A 19,433-nucleotide genomic window follows, 5' to 3' on the forward strand; every position below is an offset into this window, starting at 1 on the left:
ATTTAGTATCACTAAAGTTACATGAGTTTTTAGTATTACCTACTGCATTAAAAAATTTTTTTTAACTTTCAACCTCCCCATATATAGTATTTTAGGTGTTTTCATTTTAAACAGCCTAGTTGGATTAAAAAAAAAAATCTGACCAATGCTATCATTTAGTTGGGTAATTGTGTATTCATATTTATTTTAATTAGTATTAGATTTGTTACTAGTATCTAACTTTGTAACTTCACCCCCTCACCTCCATAATTTCTTCCTTTATTGGTACTAGATTATTGCATACCTATTCCATATTTTAAATTTCTTTTCCTTTGGAATGATTCATCCCCCCCACCTTCCTTTTTTTTTTTTTTTTGAGATGGAGTCTGACTCCATGACCCAGGCTGGAGTGCAGTAGCGCAATCTCAGCTCACTGCAACCTTTGCCTCCCAGGTTCAAGTGGTTCTCCCACCTCAGCCTCCAGAGTATCCGGGATTACAGGAGCATGCCATCATGCCCGAATAATTTTTGTTATTTTTTGGTAGAACAGGGTTTCACCATGTTGGCCAGCCTGGTCTCAAACTCCTGACCTCAAGTGATCTGCCTGCCTCAGCCTCCCAAAGTGCTGATTATAGGAGTGAGTCACTGTGCCTGGCCAATCCCCTCCTATTCTTGTGGCAGTTACCCTTGAACTTTGACTATACATATTTATTATAACTAATCAATTTTGAGGTTAAACAGCATCTTAACCAGTTTTCTGAATAAAAGAACTCAGAACACTCTAATTCCAATCACACCCTTCTGCCAGCCAGCAGCTACTGTCCAGTTATATCCTTATTTAAAAATTTGACATTACTAATGTTGCGTAACAATGTTTATTTAGTTTTACAAATGTTTACAATTTCTTATAATTTTCATTATAATTGTTTTATACAAACAACAGTTTAAATTTCCTTATTACTTATTTGCTCACTAGTTCTTCAATTTCAGATGACCCTTTAGAATCATTTTCCTTTTTGAAGATCATCCTTTTGCAGTCTTTTTGCTGAAGTTCTGCTGAAGACAGTATGTTTTTCATTTCAGCGTGCGTTTGTTTCAGTTTTTGCTTGTAGCAACTTCTAAGCTAATAGTTTCTCTCAGAATTCTACCCTCTTTTGGGTACTGTTGCTGTTAGGAAGCTTACCAAGCATTTGACTGTCTTCCGTTCATTGATGATCGTTTTCTCCCCATGGTTGCTTTTACAATCTGGTGTTTGGCATCTTGTCATTTACTACCTTGAGTCTAGGTCTGGATTTTATAAATTAGATATTTGGCATATACTGTGCTTCCTGAATTTATGAATTCATGTTTTTCCAACAAATTTGGAAAATTGTGTTGTCTCTTCAAGTATTGCCTCTCCTTCATTCTCTAAATTCTCTCCTTCTAGTATTCCTAGTCTTTATAATTCTTCCCTCCAACTCTCTTAATTTTCTAATGTTTTCTATCTCCTTGTTGCTCACTGGGTAATTTCTTTAGATCCAGCTTATGGTTCACGTGTCTCTCCAGCCGAGTCTAATATAATATTCAATATGTCTGAAGGCTTTTTTCTTATTTCAATAAATATTTCTCATTTCAAGTTCTATTTGGTTCTTTTTCAGATCTGCCTATGGTTCCAACTTCATTTCTTATCTTGGTGATGAAACCTTGAAGAAGTGAGTTCGATGTTTATTTTTTCTATAGCTCCCTTGTCATGTTAGCTTGTTTCAACTTGTGCGTCTGATCTCTGGTCATAAAATACCACTACTTGATAATAATCTATAGGAGTCTTGGAACTAAATTAGGAATGTTTCTCTCTTGCTTCTGCCAGGAGCTAGAGCACTACAAACTGAGGGCCACTCAATCTTCTTTAACTGTCCTGTCTAGGGCGGCAACTCAGGTTCACATCTCTTCTTGTTTCTGATTTGAGACAAACTGTATACGGCAGTGTTGCCACTGGTATCTGCCATCCAGACAATCACAGTTCACTTGTATGGGTAATATAGTATTCATGACTCCTGCCTTAAAATGTTTTGTCTGTGGCAGAGGAAAGGTAGAAGTATGGTTCTTGAAAGTTCTTCTACTGCCTGTGAACCTATTCAAAAGTAGAATTTATTCAGGATCTAGTTGTTTTATAACAGCTAGTCTAACATACTTGTTGGAAGCAAAAATCTTATTTTATATATTAAATATATTTTAAAAATTATGATACAGTAACCTGAGAAAGCACATATTTTACGTCATTTCTTATTAACAGAATCTCTCTGGAAAGGTTCTCTACCCCTTGATCAGAACAAAACTCACAGTATATGGGAACTGAGTGAACATTAGGAAGGTCCTGGAGGATGAACCTATCCTAAGGTGGTTGTCTCATCACTCGGTAGAAATTTCTCCTGGTGCCCTATCATTATTAGACGTTGCATCAACATTGACTGTTGAAATTATGATTTTTTTGTTTTTAAAATTTACTTATTTATTTTAGCAACAGGGTCTCATTTTGTCACCCACGCTGGAGTACAGTGATGCAATCATAGCTTGCTGCAGCCTCAAACTCAAGTGATCCTCCTGATTTAGCCTCTGAGTAGCTGGGACTAGAGGTACAGGCCACCATGTCCAGGTATTTTTTTTTTGGTAGAAACGGAACGTCATTATATCAACCAGGCTGGTCTCCAACTCCCTCCTAGTCCCAGGTGATCCTCCTGCCTCAGCCTCCCAAAGTGTTGGGACTGTAGGTGTGAACCACCATGTCTGGCCTCTGTTCAAGTTTTAATGTCCTGATTAATATGTGATTCAGATTAGTAAGACTAAAAATCTATGATCATATCCCATCATTTTTAAACTTTTAAAAAATAGATAATAATGATTTGTTACATGCAGCTTCCATCTAGAAGCATAACTTTATTTTTGGAAACGTGGGCCACCTACAATTTAAAGCAGGCTGAACAAGGCAGCTTGTGATTTCATTTTAGTCAGAAACACACCCAACAGGCATCATGGCAGCAGATCTGGCTGCTACCATTTTAAATATAGGTAGACTGTCAGCATCTTTATTGTTCATAATTGTCTGTCAGTGTTCTCTGGATGATCAAGAAAATCTTTGTGCCTCACCCTAATCACTGAAGTAATGAAAGGAGATACCGGCAGCAAGGACAGCAACTGTAAATGCTGCAATCACACCTAAAAGTAAAACAAACACAGAACAAATGAATATGAAATGAGCAAAAGAAAGGCTGAACTAATCATAGGCTCTGAAATGCGGGTAACTGATGGGCCTCAAAAGCAATACACAAACACAGTATCATACGTACACATACATACGTATGTACTAAAAGGCAGCAACATCTTAGAGAAAACTATAGCAGTAAGTTGAAAAATTAGATTTCGAATGTTGGGCAGAGTATCTCTCTTGCACACATGTGCACTGAGATGTACCTAAGAAAAAAATAACAAACACTTTAAAGGGCTTATATAATTATTTATATTGGCATACCAGCTGTCTTATGCTACTTAGGTTAAAAAAAAAAAAGGCAGCGCTAGTAGGCGGTAGTTCTGGGTCATTATAATGTAAAGCCACTGTGTAGCTATTGAAAAACTACAGAAGTCCATGTTTGACCATTATAAAATCTAAGAATTAGTACAACTTAGTTGTAACTTTTATTCTTTCCTGATTATAGTAAGCTAAAGAAAGAAACTGGCCATAGTAGTCTAGACAGACAGATACAGACAGACACACACATACACACACACACACATACACAAAAAATTTAATCAAATTTAATGAATGATAAGAACTACAATTAAATCTCTTGGTTCCTAATTCAGAGGTCTTAATATTTAGTATACTTCAAACTGTTATTCTGCTAAACAACAGTCTTTGTTCAAAAACTCTGAAAAATGCTACAGTAATTCTGCATTTCTTAGAGCCCTTAAAATATAAAATTACATTATAAAATTCTTGACTTGAATTTGACATTTTTTGTCACAGAACACACATCAAAAACTCCTGTGATAGTAATTCGAGGAATACCAGTTTATAAAGCATTAGTCCTACCATACTAACTGATTCCCAAAACCCTGCATCTTTTTCTTTTAAAAACATTTTAAAAATTAATAAGATGTGTTATATTTGAGGGCACTTGGATGACAATGTATGAATTATTAAATCTTCCTGTCTCTAGGCCCTGGCACTTTCCATCCATAATACCCAGTAAATACTGGCTCAGTCTAGCACTCTTAAGAAAGCAAAATGAAATACAAATAATTTTAAAGTAACAGGAAAACTTAAGTCCAAATACGTTTTCAGTGTTATAAAAGAAATAAAATTAAATACCTATGTTTTGCTGAATTTTCAATACTATTGTAGTTTTAATTGGCTGTTTTGGTGGTTCATCATCTGTGGTGTCCAGTGAAGCTTGACTATTCACAGAGGAACTCACACAAACTGAAAGAGTATAATAATAATAAAGTCTACATTAAATAAGGATTAACACTTTAAACTGAGTTTTAGAGAACATTATAAAAAACAATGAACACCATTTTCATTCTACTTGTTTTTTATATAGCATAATGAATTTGTTCATTATCAACTGTAGGTGAATTAAATTTAATAGAATATATGTCAAATTGAGAGTTTTCAAAACATTTAATGTGGCTTTATCATTGAACTAAACCAGACGGCCACACAGCCAGTTCTGAGTAACTTTCAAAAATCATAATTTGCTGGCCAGGCACGGTGGCTCGCACCTGTAATCCCAGCACTTTGGGAGGTGGGCGGATTGCCTGAGCTCAGGAGTTCAAGATCAGCCTGGGAAACACAGTGAAACCCCATCTCTACTAAAATACAAAAAAATTAGCCAGACATGGTGGCATAGATCCAGTTACTCAGGAGGCTGAGGCAGGAAAACTGCTTGAACCTGGAAGGCGGAGGCCGTAGTGAGCTGTGGTAGTGTCATTGTAATCCAGCCTGGGGTGACACAGTGAGACTCCATATTAAAAAAAGAAAAAAAATTATAATTTGTTTACTATATGGTTGTAAATGTATGCCAAAATTCATAGCAGAGTAAACTTCACTGTTACTTGAGATTAATTTATATCATTCTTTTTGTTGTTGCTGAGACAGAGTCCAGGCTCTGTCACCCAGACTGGAGTGCAGTGACACAATCTCGGCTTACTGCAATCTCCGCCTCCCAGGTTCAAGTGATTCTCCTGCCTCAACCCCTGGAGTAGCTGGGATTATAGGCACCCACCACCATGCCTGGCTAATTTTTGTATTTTCATTTAATTAATTTATTTTTTTGAGACAGAGTCTCATTCTGCTGCCCAGGCTGGAGTGCAATGGCATGATCTTAGCTCACTGCAACCTCCACCTCCCAGGTTCAAGTGATTCTCCTGCCTCAGCCTCCTGAGTAGCTGGGACTACAGACATGTGATAACTTCTGTATTTTTAGTAGAGATGGGGTTTCACCACGTTGGTCAGGCTGGTCCTAAACTCCTCAGGTGATCCACCCACCTTGGCCTCCCAAAGTGCAGGATTACAGGCGTGAGGCACTAAACCTGGCCTAATTTTTGGATTTTTAGTAGAGATGGGATTTCACCATGTTGGCCAGGCTGGTTTAGAGCCCCGGACTTCAAGTGATCCACCCACCTCAGCCTCCCAAAGTGCTGGGATGACAGGCCTGAGCCACTGTGCCTGGCCTAATTTATATCATTCTTATTAGTGGTTTTAGTGATTAATAATTCCAAATAATTAGGTATTAACAAAATCAGGGACCACCACATTGTAGGACATGGGCCAAATCTGGCTCAAGACCTATTTTTATAAAGGTCTTAAACTAAACATCTATTTTTATATTTTTAAAAGACTGTTAAAAAAATGTGAAAAAGACTTCATGAGGCTCACAAAGCCTAAAATATTTATTTGTACAAAAAAAGTTTGCTAACTCTATCCAACTTGAAATTTAAACTATGATAAAAAATTTGACCTTAAAACCACTCTGAATGGTAAGCAAGGCATGGATACCATCTCACTTCACAAATGAAAAACATAACCTGGGAGGGTAAGTGCATAGCTGACGATCAGGCATTTGACTGATGAGTTGGACACAAGTTCTCTTTCTTCTTCATTATGCTGACAGCAATTTATGCATGTTGGCCTATTAGAATTTATTTAATACTGAATGAAAGTGTGTGAAGTGATAACATCCTTACAGACCATGCAGGCCAATAGTTTCCAATTTTTTTTTCCCTAGGGCTGAAGAATCCTATGAAACCAAATAAAATCTGACAAAAAATCCCACTGTGTAAAACAGATGAAAGCATGCCGGCCAGCCTGAAGCTGGGAGGGATGACTCCTGGAGTCAGACCAGCTCCTTTCTTCCATCCTACAGGTGACAGTAGAAAGCTACTCCATAGAACTCTAGGGAACTAGGTTAGAAAAGCAACTACTTCAGATTTATCTCTTTATTTACCTGCCCCCGACAACCCCATAGAAAAAGAGAGAGGGAATTCAAGAGTGAGAGACAGTAAATCTTACTATTTAAATTCAAAGTAAAATAGCCTATTGTTTGAATTTACGTTTTTATAGACATCTTTGTACCCCAATATAGTAGCGCAAGCTCACAAGAATGACCTAAGAACTTACTGAAAAAGGTATCCATGACACCAACATGGAAGAAAAGGAAAAAAAAAAAAAAAAATTACCTACTTCTCATTCATTTCCCATAAAGTTTATGATCTTCATAAATAATTCCCAGTAAATTATCTTATTAGAATCAAGAGCACCACCATTCTTTTTTCTTTTTCCTCTTCAAGAATATAACTAAAATACTTTAAAAACAACCAACCAAAAAACTCTCCTTTTTTCTATTCTCACATCAAACCAGTTACAAACAACAAATTCTTATGAACTGTCTCTAGGAATATCTAGTCTTCTGTATTTCCAGTTTCTAGTTTTCTTAAGGGCTATCATACCTCAGTTCTACACTATATAAGCCCAGTAATATAAAATGTCTTCCAGCTTCAATTCATAGGTCTAAAAGTTGAATGGCTAATACAATTCTACATTAAATGAAAACAAAAACAAACTTTGGTTCTGCCATCAGCAAATACCTCTGCTAAAATGGTGTTTTTTTTTTTTTTTTTTTAAATATTTGGGCCAATAAAATCCTTACATCAGATAACAAAAACAATAGATGGTATGAATTATACCTATTTGCTATAGAAACTTTTTTACTTGAATACTTGCATACAAAGAAAATAAAAATGTTTTAGTTGTCATATTATTTATACACTTAATATTCAATTATTACATACGAAGATCATGCTCTAGACGGCTATACTCTGTACAAATAATTTACTTTTATAGCAGACATTCCATTGCCCTGCTATTTCTATTTTTACATCAGTCATACAAAATCACGTTGTTATATAAATTTGGGGGAATTTTACTGAAGCAGAATTTTTTCAATAATGAATAAGCTCTTATTACAACAATTTATTTGTCTGTTTATTTTTGGTGGGAGCTTGCAGGACTTTAAATCAAATTTCAGGTACAATTTCATCAATCTTTTAATACATGAAATTTAAATGCAAATAACACAGTGACTCAATACAGCATTAGATCTCAACCATTCCTTAAAGCCAAGTAATTTTAAATTCAGACAAATCAAAAATTGATCATGTTAAGAAAGCAATCCTCATGAGCAGCAATAAAAAAAGAAAACAAGGACCATGGTGAATGCATGCAAAAGTTGCAGATGTGTTCAGATTTCATTCCAAGCTGCTGATAGGTAGTAGGCAGGACCACTTAGAAGCTTAAAACGAAATAGTTAAGACTTGAACTCCTTAGCTGGCTGTGTTCTTCCTATCCCTAAATCCTAAATTACTGATGAATCATTATATTCAGGGATGTAGCCATAAAATTGTATCTTTGTTATTACTCATTTTTCCTTTTCATCAATGTTTAACCAAATGATAAAAATTAATTTCAGCTCTGGTAATGGCAGAGATGAGGTTCACCAGATTTTAAAGGTGTGACTTCAAATTTTTTAGGTGGTACTGTTGATAAAGTACATTGAACTTAAGTTACTATCTACTAGCAGATGACTAGCACAGCTAAGACATTTTAAAGCCACAGTTATCCCTCACCTCAAGTGAGTCATTCTGACAAACTGTTCTTCATCTATTAAGTCACTTAAAAGTATGTTATTTTAAGATACTTACTTGGCAAATATGTATTTTAAACACAGCAACGACTTGGCAACTATACTATAGAACAGAAATAAGTAATAATCAGGTAAATAATACAAGTTTAGTATCCTTTATCTGAAATGCTTGGGGACCAGAAGTGTTTTAGATTTCAGTTCTTTTAAAAAAAATTTTGGAATATTTGCATTATACTTACTGTTTGAACATCCCTAATCAAAAATCCAAAACCCAAAATGTTCTAATGAGTATACTTCCTTTGAGTACCAGGTTCGTGCTCAAAAAGTTTCTGATTTTGGAGACTTTAGTGTTCCACACTTTCAGATTAGGGAATATTCAACCTGTAATGTTAAATACTTAGAAGATGAAGCAAAATGCTTATAACAAATTTAATGCTCTTAAACGTGTAGCATATTGATTTCAATTTTTTGAATTTGAACATTTGAGCTCCACTTTTTTATGATTTTATATGGAAACTCTAATTTCAAATATTTATATAGGAAAACTTACACATATTATAAAACATTTCACACTTCAACATCAGTATTTTTCATTACAAGTCAGAGGTTCAGTATTTAAAAGTATAATAATGTGTTAATATCATCCTCCATTCATATATATTTCCGTTTAGAAGGTATTTTCCCCAACAGTTTCACGGAATTCTTAAGAGAATCTAGGACTCAGAGGGAACTTGTTTAAGGTTATACAGTTGTAAGTGGCAGGCCTGACCCTGGGCATTATCTTCATAAAATTATGACATCTAATATCTTTGAGCAAATAAATAAAAAATGAATGAGTAAATAAGTGAATAAGTGCATATAATTCTAAACCAATAGAATGCTTATGTAAAAGCATTTAATTTTTCTATTAAATTGTATGTTATTATTCTATTTGAGAATGTGTTCTTTATAATAAATACGCAGAATTACTAAATCATTCCTCCTAATTTAACAAATACTTGATGAAGTAAAACTAGTACACTTCTAGGTCAGTCATATTGTTGGTTGCTATACATCTCATACCAGTGTTCAATTCCTAAAAAGCTACTTTTACTTGTATTCATCCTTCAAAATGAATTTAAAAGCTCTAAGAAGCTTTCCCTGAATCCCTTACAGAGATAGTGCCTCTGCTAAGAGTTCTGGTACTTCCCTGTTCATTCTTCTGTTACAGAATCATTAGTGGTTTTAGCAGTTAATAATTTCAAAGAATTAGTTATTAATAATAAAACCAGGGATCAGCACATTGAAGTATATGGGCCATCTTATTTTGGAATAACCCATTCCTTTGTATTTCCCATTGTACTGTGTGCTTTTTGACAGTCAGGACTATCTACTTTATCTCTAGACTCCTAAAGCCTAATACATAATAGGTAGCCAACAGATAGTCATCAATCACTCACTCACTTGAGATTCACGTAAGTTTTAAAAACAGGGCGGTATCGTGAAAGGATTATACCTACCACACTGAAGTAATATAGTATCTTCAATACATTATACAATATTAGTAAAATGTGTAGTATCTAGAAACCACAAGTTTAATATGGCATACATTTAAGTATACACAACTAAAATTTCCAAACTTCTGTTTTGTTTCCTTTTTTCTTGTAATATTAAACTCTTCCTACTGTTAATCCATCTCTATACTAGACTGTCAGCATAAAAAAGAAAGACAGTAAATAATTTTTAAAGTGTGAAACATATAAGTTTTAATGTTAACGGTTTATGAAAATTAAAATCCACAAAACAGACCTATGTAAGAATATTTATATGTTATCTAAGATTTTTAAGTTATTTTAAGTTATTTCATATTTACTGGTTCATGTTAATATTTAACAAGGTACAAATAACGCTAATGATAAAGCTTACTGATGGAAGCCAAGAAAGAGGACTAAAATGTATTTAGTACATACATAAATGATAAAAGCAATTCATTAGATAATGGCATTTGCATCTGACAATAATGGAAAAAATTAAAATGTTTTGAGGCTAACAATAAAACTTTCACTTATTTGCAAAAATAAACATCATTCAAAACTATGGGACTTTCAATACAAGTAGAATTATTCCTGTATACTACAGAGCATCCATTTATAAAACTGCTGTGTGCTTTCAGTGACCTTTCAGTTGAAGTGAAACATAAAAGTTGTACAGGTTGAGTATTCCCTGTCCAAAATGCTTGGGACCAAAAGTGTTTCTGATTTCAGATTTTTTTGAATTCTGGAATATTTGCGGTACCCTGGTTTAGCTTTCCTAATCCAAAAATCCAAAATCTGAAATGCTCTAATGAACATTTCCTTCGAGCACCATATCAATGCTCAAAAAGGTTTAAATTTTGAAGCAATTCAGACATCAGATTTTCAGATTAGGGATACTCAACTGTGATAAAGAATAAAAAAAGGGAAATAATTTACTGAACTTTTAAAACAGCAATGCCAAAACTTTTTTACTATATATCATAGATTACTGCTAATGCTCATAAGACTTTTTCCTGATTAAATTATTAGCCAAATCACTAGAGACACCAAAATTCTGATCCCTAATCTTGATGGAGTTCTTAGGCACTCTTAGGACCTTACTACATTATCTGCATAACTATTCATGCATATACATTCTATCTTTCCTCTAAGCTTCTAAGGGAAAGGAATCAAGTTACTGATTCATAACTATCATATTGTCTTGAACAGAGCATAAGCTTAATAAACATCTGATAAATAGATATACTAAATGCTGTAAACTAGATTAAAATTTCTGGGGCAACAACTAGTGCTACACATTTTCATATAAAAGATGCGGTTTCATGTCTTTTAAATGTTCAATACTCCTGAAAATGTTCTGAACTACTGAGTCACACAGCTATGACTATTACATCCTTTTCAAACCTTCATCATGTTCAGTAAACTATACTATACAAACCTTAAAAACCTTGTCTGGCCCAGCATAAGCTTATAATTCCTAAAGCATAAAGTAAATGTGAAAACAAGATGTGCTATAATTTCCTAAGAATCATTTATTTCAGTAACAAATACTTAGGAACACCTACCAGGTTTTAGGCACAGATAAATAAATACTTATGCTCAAAAATCTTACAGTCTAATGTGAAAGATCAATATTAAATATGCAATTGATGATTTAATTACGAGTATGTAAAGTATTATAGGAGAACGGCATAGAAAAGGGAACTACAAGAAAGTTTAGTGAAGGTGTTAACCTAGTCTGAACTAGTCTGAAGATAGTAAAAATACAGTATCTACACAAACTTTTTTTAAAAAACTCTATTTAGCTCCTTGAAGACAGGATCAGCATTCTGCTATTGTTTAGACCCCAACCCCTAGGACTGACAAAATAAATAATTTCTTCAGTCAACAAATATTTCCTGAGTACCTATGACGTGCTAGGGCACAGCTCTTAGTAAAGTGCTAGAAACACAACAGTAAGCAAGAGAAGCAAAGGCCCTTTTGTTCTCTCGACAGATGTTTTCTGAAATGCACATATAATGGTTTTGTAAGAATTTGAATTTACTGGGTTTTAGTTTTGTTTCTGGGAGACTGTCATGCCAGGTTGCAATAGTTACTTCTTAGGAATACATCACAGTGGTCGAAGATACTTAATTTAAAAAAATTTTTTTGAGACAGGGTCTTATTCTGCTGGACTGCAGTGATGTAAATGAAGCCTCTACAGCTAATTTTTGTATTTTTATTGTAGAGACAGGGTTTCACCATGCTGCCCAGGCTAAATTTTTTAAAATGTCTTAGCAGTATAAAGAAAGAATATTAACCTGTTATTAACTGTTTGTTAAAATATAACTTAAAAAGCAGTGGATAAAATACAAACTAGTCTATATATTTATGTTTAACATACAACACAAAATTAAACGAGTTAAAAATACTTCTTAAGACAGAAATATTTTAAAAAAATCTTTAAAAAACCTAGATGAGGCTGGGCATGATGGCTCCCGCCTGTAACCCTGGCACTCTGGGAGGCTGAGGCAGGCGGATCATGAGGTCAAGAGACCATCCTGGCCAACATGGTGAAATCCTGTTTCTACAAAAATACAAAAAAAATTAGCTGGGTTTGGTGGACCGTGCCTGTAGTCCCAGCTACTTGGGAGGCTGAGGCAGAAGAACTGCTTGAAACCAGAAAACAGAAGTTGCAGTGAGCTGGGATCACACCACTGTACTCCAGCCTGGCAATACAGCAAGACTCTGTCTCAAAAAAAAAAAAAAAAAAAAAAACCTAGATGAAATCACTCTCTCTTCCTATTCTTTCATGTCTAACTTTCAAAGTAACTTATGAATGGGGCAAATTTTGCATACAGTGCTACCCTTAGTCATTCTTAGTTTAAGAATATGATATGCACTAAGAATGACAAATAATTTGAAAAATTGTATATAAACACTATATATTTTAATATTGTATTTAACAATATTTTATATATTGTTTATATTATATATTTTAATAAACATATATTTACTTACTATACTTCATTATTTATCTCCTACAGAAAGGCAGTAACACAACATTTTTAGAAAAGAAGCACAGACTCTAGAACTAAACTGCTGAAGTTTAAATTCCAGCTCCACCATGACAAACAACGTAACTTTGAAAAGTCACCTGGACTTTCTGAGCCTCAATTCTCTTATCTGGAAAATAAGACTAATAATATATTTACTTTACAGGGTTATTATAAGGAATGATAATTTAGTATTTGTAAGATGCTTAAAACTGTTTCTGGCAGATATATAAATAACAGCTGATATTATTTTTAAAGTGTAAGCTTCAAATCAGGGTAACATATTTCAAGAAAGGCAAACCAGAGTATATTTAACAAGTAATTTTTAATTTTTCTTAGTTACCAACTCTTTGAAAGCTATAGACCTTTTCTTCAGAAAAGAAATCATATAATTACTTTCAAGTGGTTTGTGTACTTTCTAAAAGTCAGCTCTGATATCAAGGGTTTTGGACCTCACAGGCTTAAAATTTCTAAGCTATAGATGGCAAACAAGATGGTAAGAAAAAACGTGGACTGGAAACTGTAATAAAAAGAACAGTTAAAGGTATGTGAGAATATGTGGCTTTGAAATATTTAGAACACAGTCATTGCTCTCAAATTTAAAGCATGGTCTCAGTGAGGAAGCGGCACTCAGGTTTTATTGCTGCATATTACTGAAGAAAGAATAGGTTACAGAAAGGCAGATTGGTATTAAGAATAAAAAAGAATAGTTTATAGTTTTCAGTATTAAGAGGTTAAATTAGGTCAATTCTAACGATCCCATCAACATTGTAAGATCTATTCAACAACAGAATGGCTCAAGAACTATTGCCAGGCACTATCAACAAAACAAACAAAAATTCCTGCCCTCATGATTCTAAGTTTGGTTCGCAGAGATAATGCAGTCACTAACCAGGGAAAATAAATTTTGGAATGTAGTAAACATTTTTACCAGTCCACTTTCAAAAAGCAGACACTTTCCGTCTGCTAGAGAATATTCTACAGTTATATATACTTTAAAAATATTAGTTTTCATGGGATTAGAAAGCAGTTGCTACTTTATTTTAACATCAGGCACTGGCAATTTAGAATAGTTTCTTTTCCCCACTGAAACACACTTATTGCTCTTCATCATCATCAGTGCTAAAATGGCATTGCTAAAAAAACTAAAGGGTGGTCTGCAACCAACTTGAGTCAGTTTACTGAGACATATGAAGTTCCCCAATCGAACACTTACTTGACTCACCATAATCTCAAGCGCACTCTGAATTGAACAACCTATTCCAGAAGGAATTAATTAGCTATGCAAAGAGGAATAACTAAGAAATCAGAAAAGGAACTTGCAGATTTATTTATAGACATGTTTTCATACCCTGAACTCACTAGAAACAAAAAGAAAGCAAAACAAAACAGTTTTCCAAAGTGCAAAGCCAAATGTGAAAGTAACGGCTAGGGAACAAAAATGTGTTGCAAAGCTTAGATAGTAGAGCAAATCTATGCTCTATAAAACTAATCTAATTTCTGGAACTGTCCATTTTGGCTTAGTATCCCAATTAGATGAAAGGGATATGAAAAGAAAGGCAAATAACATGGAGAAAATGTTGAATAAATTGGTATTTTTAAAACTTTCTGTTCTGACGTAATGCTTTACCAAGATAATGAATTTTGAGAAAACTTTTATATTAAAAGAAATACCTTAAAGCTTTGTAATTTTACCCACTTAATGCTGAACTTGTTTTACTAAGATCTAGTTGCTAAGCCTGAAAAAACCTTAGAATCTTAAATTTTGGTTCAATTTCCTAGGAAATACTCACTGTATGTCTAAACGTAAAAATTAAACATATATTTTTAAATGTCTGTTAATATTTTGAACTGTCAAATAAAACTGGCTTTATAAAATCTAAAGACATGATATTTAAACTAGACATCTCATAGGTAATCTTAGCTGTAATCTAATTAGGTTCTTAAAGAGCATCATATAATGACCTGTGTTTATTTCCTCTGCAATTTCCACATCTTCTATTTGAATTGTCTGATCCAACATCTCCATAAAATGGTCTCTGATTTCTTCAGCCGACTCATCATCAAATTTATAATCACACAACATTACAGTGGATCCAGAAAGGGGAACAAAGACTCGACGAGGGAGGATGTGGAACTCTTTTTCAGAATCTAAAAGGAGAAAAAATATTATCAGTATTTAGATAGGTTTGTCACTGGTATCAGTGATACCTATTTTATAAGTATATAAAAACAAATAAAAATAAAGCTTAAAAGGTCAATGTTTCTTCATTTTCTAGTTGATCTGGCACAAAATTGCTGTTACTGAATTCTGCTTTACCTCAAAACCTGTGGCCTCTGCAAGGAACCTAAATGATACACCTACAAAAAATAAACTTAACACTGGGTGTTGGGGCTCATACCAGTATTCCCAGCACTTTGAGGGGCTGAGGCAGGTGGATCATTTGAGCTCAGGAGTTTGAGACCAGCCTGGCCAACATGGAGAAACCTTGTTTCTACTAAAAATACAAAAACTAGTCAGGCATGATGACCTGTAATCCCAGCTACTCAGGAGGCTGAGGCAGGAGAATCGCTTGAACCCAGAGGTGGAGGCTGCAGTGAGCTGAGATAGCACCACTGCACTCCAGCCTGGGCAACAGAGCAAGACTCCATCTCAAAATAAAAATAAAATAAACTTATTGCCTTCAATGTAAAGATGTTGATTACACACTTTTATATGACACACTACCCTATGAAGGACACTCAAGAGACAATTTTGTCCTTGGTGTCAGAAACTATTGTCCTTCTTTTTTCTTTTACCCTCAATAGGCACTGTACATTTTATAGTGGTTTTTCTCTTCTTCATCCAAGTTCAGAGCCAAATTAGTGGCCGCCTTACACCAAGGGCATATGATCTGACAACATATATTTTTGTACTAATCTAACCATGAATTTCATCTTACTAGATGTAGTCCCCCTTCCTATTCAAGCATGTTTAGGACATCAAGTCATACATACATTTTTGTGCACCAATCTCACTGCCAACTCCATTTTGCTTTGTGTTTTTACCTTCCCTTTGACTCTTCATTACTAACATTTATTTTCACTTGTTTGCTTATCTTCTTTGTAAAAAGCGTACATCATTTTTAGAAAAAAATAAATCTAAATAATATTTCATTCTTCTTTGAATATTTACAAACTAGAATTATTATTTCCCCTAATTTCTAACACAAAGAGTCACTGTTACGTGTAAATAATTACTTTTTAGTTCAACACTACGCCTCTTATGACTATCACAAAGATGGAAATTTTGTGGAAAGAATGACCTCTTTCAGCAACAGATATGATTAAAAAGCTACTAATGTAAAGATCAAGTAGACAACTAGGGCTTACTTTAATAGTAACCTAGACTTTGTTGTCAAGAAACTAGTGGTAACTTTACATAATTACAAACAAAAGATGACGAACAATGCCTTAAGTATCACAGGAAAGGCAATGAATTAAACTATGCGTTCCTTCCAGATTCTGTGTATTATGTCGTTTGCACATGAGAACTGGGAGATAAATTTTACTCTTTAACCAGATTGCCTCCTAGCTGTAGAAGAATATTACTGCAATTTGAAGTACAGTACAAAAACTGTCCACATATTGAATTTAGGACTATATTATTTTATTTTGGGCTGCAGTTACTTGAAACAGATTAAGTAAAAACTCAAAAATGACCATAATGTGCATGTGCAATTGGCATGCAGAATTTTAAAACCATTTCAAATTACATAAATTCTTGGTATCTCTGAAAAATAACAAGCTAAAAAAAAATCAAACATTAAGGAACTGGTTCCAATAAATTTAAATTACTCATTAAAAAATAAAAAACACTTATAATTTTCAAATTAAGAAGTTAAATTAGCAATTTAGTATCTAAATAAGACTCATTTTCTGTTGGTCTTAGGTTGAAATGGGAGGAGAAATCTTTTTGAAAGACCCATCTCAAAAAGCATTCCAAAGAAGACTCCTTTAGGAATAACCTCATGCCACAGTATCTAGTTCAACATCATCTGAATAAATTCAAAACAAATAAAAAATTTTAAATTTTAGCCAATATAATAAAAATTGAGCTTCTATTGGTTAGATATCCCAGCTGGTATCAGAGTATTACAGGAAGTTTTAAGTTATTTAAGTATTCCTTTTTTATAGAAACTTTTTTAGAATAGGCGATAGCAGAGCTGACGCTTAAAGGATAAAAGGACATCTGCATAAAGGGATAGGACAAGTACCATTCAGAGAGTAGAATCATGGGCACAGGCAGCAGAGGATTACAAATGTTCTGGGAAGACAGCGGAGTGGTATGGACGATACTGATGTAGGGATGGGCAAAGATAAGAGGTTTCATAACTGATGACCTATATTTTCATGAGTAAGTCATCTATGAGAGTAAGCTGAGCAGGACTGAATGAAGACTTTTAACAGTGAAGAAGGCTTAGGCTATATCTTAAGAGGACTCAAAGAGGAAAATCACAATAAGTAAAAGGATTAATTGGAGTTTTTTTATTTTTCCTGACATTGAAATAGTAAGTTCTTTTATCTGGATAGCCGAAATTAAAAGCCTATGCTTACTTTAGAGATCAGACATATAAAGTTATTATGTCCTTTACAGACTTCCTCATACATGCAAAAATACTCTAATTCAGGTTAATTTTATGGCATACACTCTATATTTTACTAAATTACAGTATCTATAAGATTTAACCAGTATATAAGAAAAATAAGGTAAGTAAAATGAGGGCAAAATCTAAAATGGAACAATTTGGTGTATAAGTTCAACATCAGAATTTACATTTATTTATGCTTGAGGGGATGGATAACTCATTCTCCATGATTATTTGATATCACATGCTTGTATCAAAACATCTCATATACCTCAAATATACACATACTATGTACCCACAAAAGTTAAAACTTAAAAAATTTTTCAATTTACATTTATTTACATTATCACACTTTCAACATATTCTTTTATCTTGATATCTAAGATGAAGTAATACGCTGTTAGAATAACTACCCTGTTACTAAAGTGTTGGATATAATTTACATCTTATTTCTGTTTGAAATATGCTGAATTTCCCAAAAATTGAAGGTAAGGCATTTTGAAGACAATTAACACACGTAATTCTCCTCCTTCATCATCTCTAACATGGTATCAATACCACTTGCTGAGGGCTTGCCTTATACCAATTTTATTAGGGGCCTTACAAACACCATCTCATTTAATCTTGCAGCCTTAAAAAGTAGCTACCATAATTCCTGTTGCACATATAGGAAAATGGGGCCAGTCACAGTGGCTATAATTCCCAGTGCTTCCGGAGGATTGCTTGGGGCCAGGAGTTTGAGACAACATAACAAGGCCCCATCTCTACAAAAAAGTAAAAACTAAAAGATTAGCCAGGCACACTGCCATGCACCTGTAGTCCCAGCTACTTGGGAGGCTAAGGGAGGAAGATCCCTTATGGCAAGGAGTTCAAGGCTGTATTTAGCTATAATCATACCCGTGAACAGCCATGGCACTACAGACTGGCCAACACAACAAAGACTCTGTCTCTCCAAAAAAATTAAAAAAAAAAAAAAATTAGCCAGGTATGGTGGCCCTTGCCTGTAGTCCCAGCTACTTAGGAGGCTAAGGCAGGAGGAGTGCTTAGGACCAAGAGTTCAAAGGTGCAGAGAGCTATGATTGCACGATTGCATTCCAGGCTGGGTGACAGAGAGAGACACTGTCTCTAATGAGAAGGAAGGAAGGAAAGAAGGAAAGAAGGAAGGAAGGAAGGAAGGGAGGGAGGGAGGGAGAGACGGAGGGAAAGGAAAGGATGCCTACAAAGTCATTTGCCTGAGGTCACTCTGCTAGCGGCAGGACAGACACAGAACCTGAGAACTTCAAAGTCTTGCAGAAAGAAAGAAAGGAGAAGGAAAAAGAAAGAGAAAAAGACAGACAGAAAGCAAGAAGAAACAGAAAACCTGAACAGACTAATAAAAAGTACCATGATTAAATCAGTATGAAAAGTCTCCAAACAAAGAAAATTGCATCTAAGACTAGATGGTTTTACCATGAATGATACCGAACCTTTAATAAAGAAATGATATGAATTATTCTCAAATGATTACCAAAAATAAAATAAAATAAAATAAAATGAAACACAGAGAACTCTGAATCCATTCTGTGAGACCAGCATAACCCTAATACCAAAATCAGACAAGAATACAGTAAAAAAAGAAAACTACAGGACAATATCCCCAATGAGCCTAGACACAAAAGTCCTCAACAAAATACCAGCAAATCAAATCCAACAGTACATCAAAAAGATAATACATCATAATCAACTGGGGTTTACTCCAGAGATTCAAAGATGATTCAACATATAAAAATTAATAATGTGATACACCCCATCAACAGAATGAAGGTCAAAACCAATGTGATCAAAGAAAGAGAAACAGAGAAAGAGAAAAAAAAGAAAAAGGAAAACAGGAGAAAGAGAAAGAGAGAAAGGAAGGAAAGAAAAGGAAGGAAGGAAGGAAGGAAGAAAGGAAGGAAGGGAGGGAGGGAGGGAGGGAGGGAGGGAAGGAAGGAAGGAAGGAAGGAAGGAAGGAAGGAAGGAAGGAAGGAAGGAAGGGAGGGAAGGAGGGAGGGAGGGAGGGAGGGAGGGAGGGAGGGAGGGAGGGAAGGAAGGAAGGAAGGAGGGAGGGAGGGAGGGAGGGAA

At 34.5% G+C, this 19,433-nt stretch overlaps 1 protein-coding gene across 5 annotated transcripts in view; it reads right to left on the reverse strand.

Moving 5' to 3' along the window:
- Nucleotides 1-282: 282 nt before the first annotated feature.
- ODR4 (odr-4 GPCR localization factor homolog) overlaps nt 283-19,433 on the reverse strand; it is a 48,529-nt gene continuing 29,378 nt past the window's right edge. For 4 of the 5 annotated variants that reach the window (XM_010336014.3, XM_010336017.3, XM_074390101.1 and 1 more), the window contains 3 exons: nt 14,671-14,856; nt 4,325-4,435; nt 283-3,171 (listed from right to left, as the gene is read on the reverse strand). In XM_010336014.3, coding sequence (XP_010334316.3) covers nt 3,104-3,171; nt 4,325-4,435; nt 14,671-14,856 — 365 coding nt within the window. In that variant the 3' untranslated portion in view covers nt 283-3,103. The remainder of the gene's footprint in view (nt 3,172-4,324; nt 4,436-14,670; nt 14,857-19,433) is intronic. The other variant, XM_010336016.3, reaches the window with a different exon arrangement.

The sequence above is a fragment of the Saimiri boliviensis genome, chromosome 19 (genome assembly GCF_048565385.1).
Source record: "Saimiri boliviensis isolate mSaiBol1 chromosome 19, mSaiBol1.pri, whole genome shotgun sequence".
Taxonomy (NCBI): domain Eukaryota; kingdom Metazoa; phylum Chordata; class Mammalia; order Primates; family Cebidae; genus Saimiri; species Saimiri boliviensis.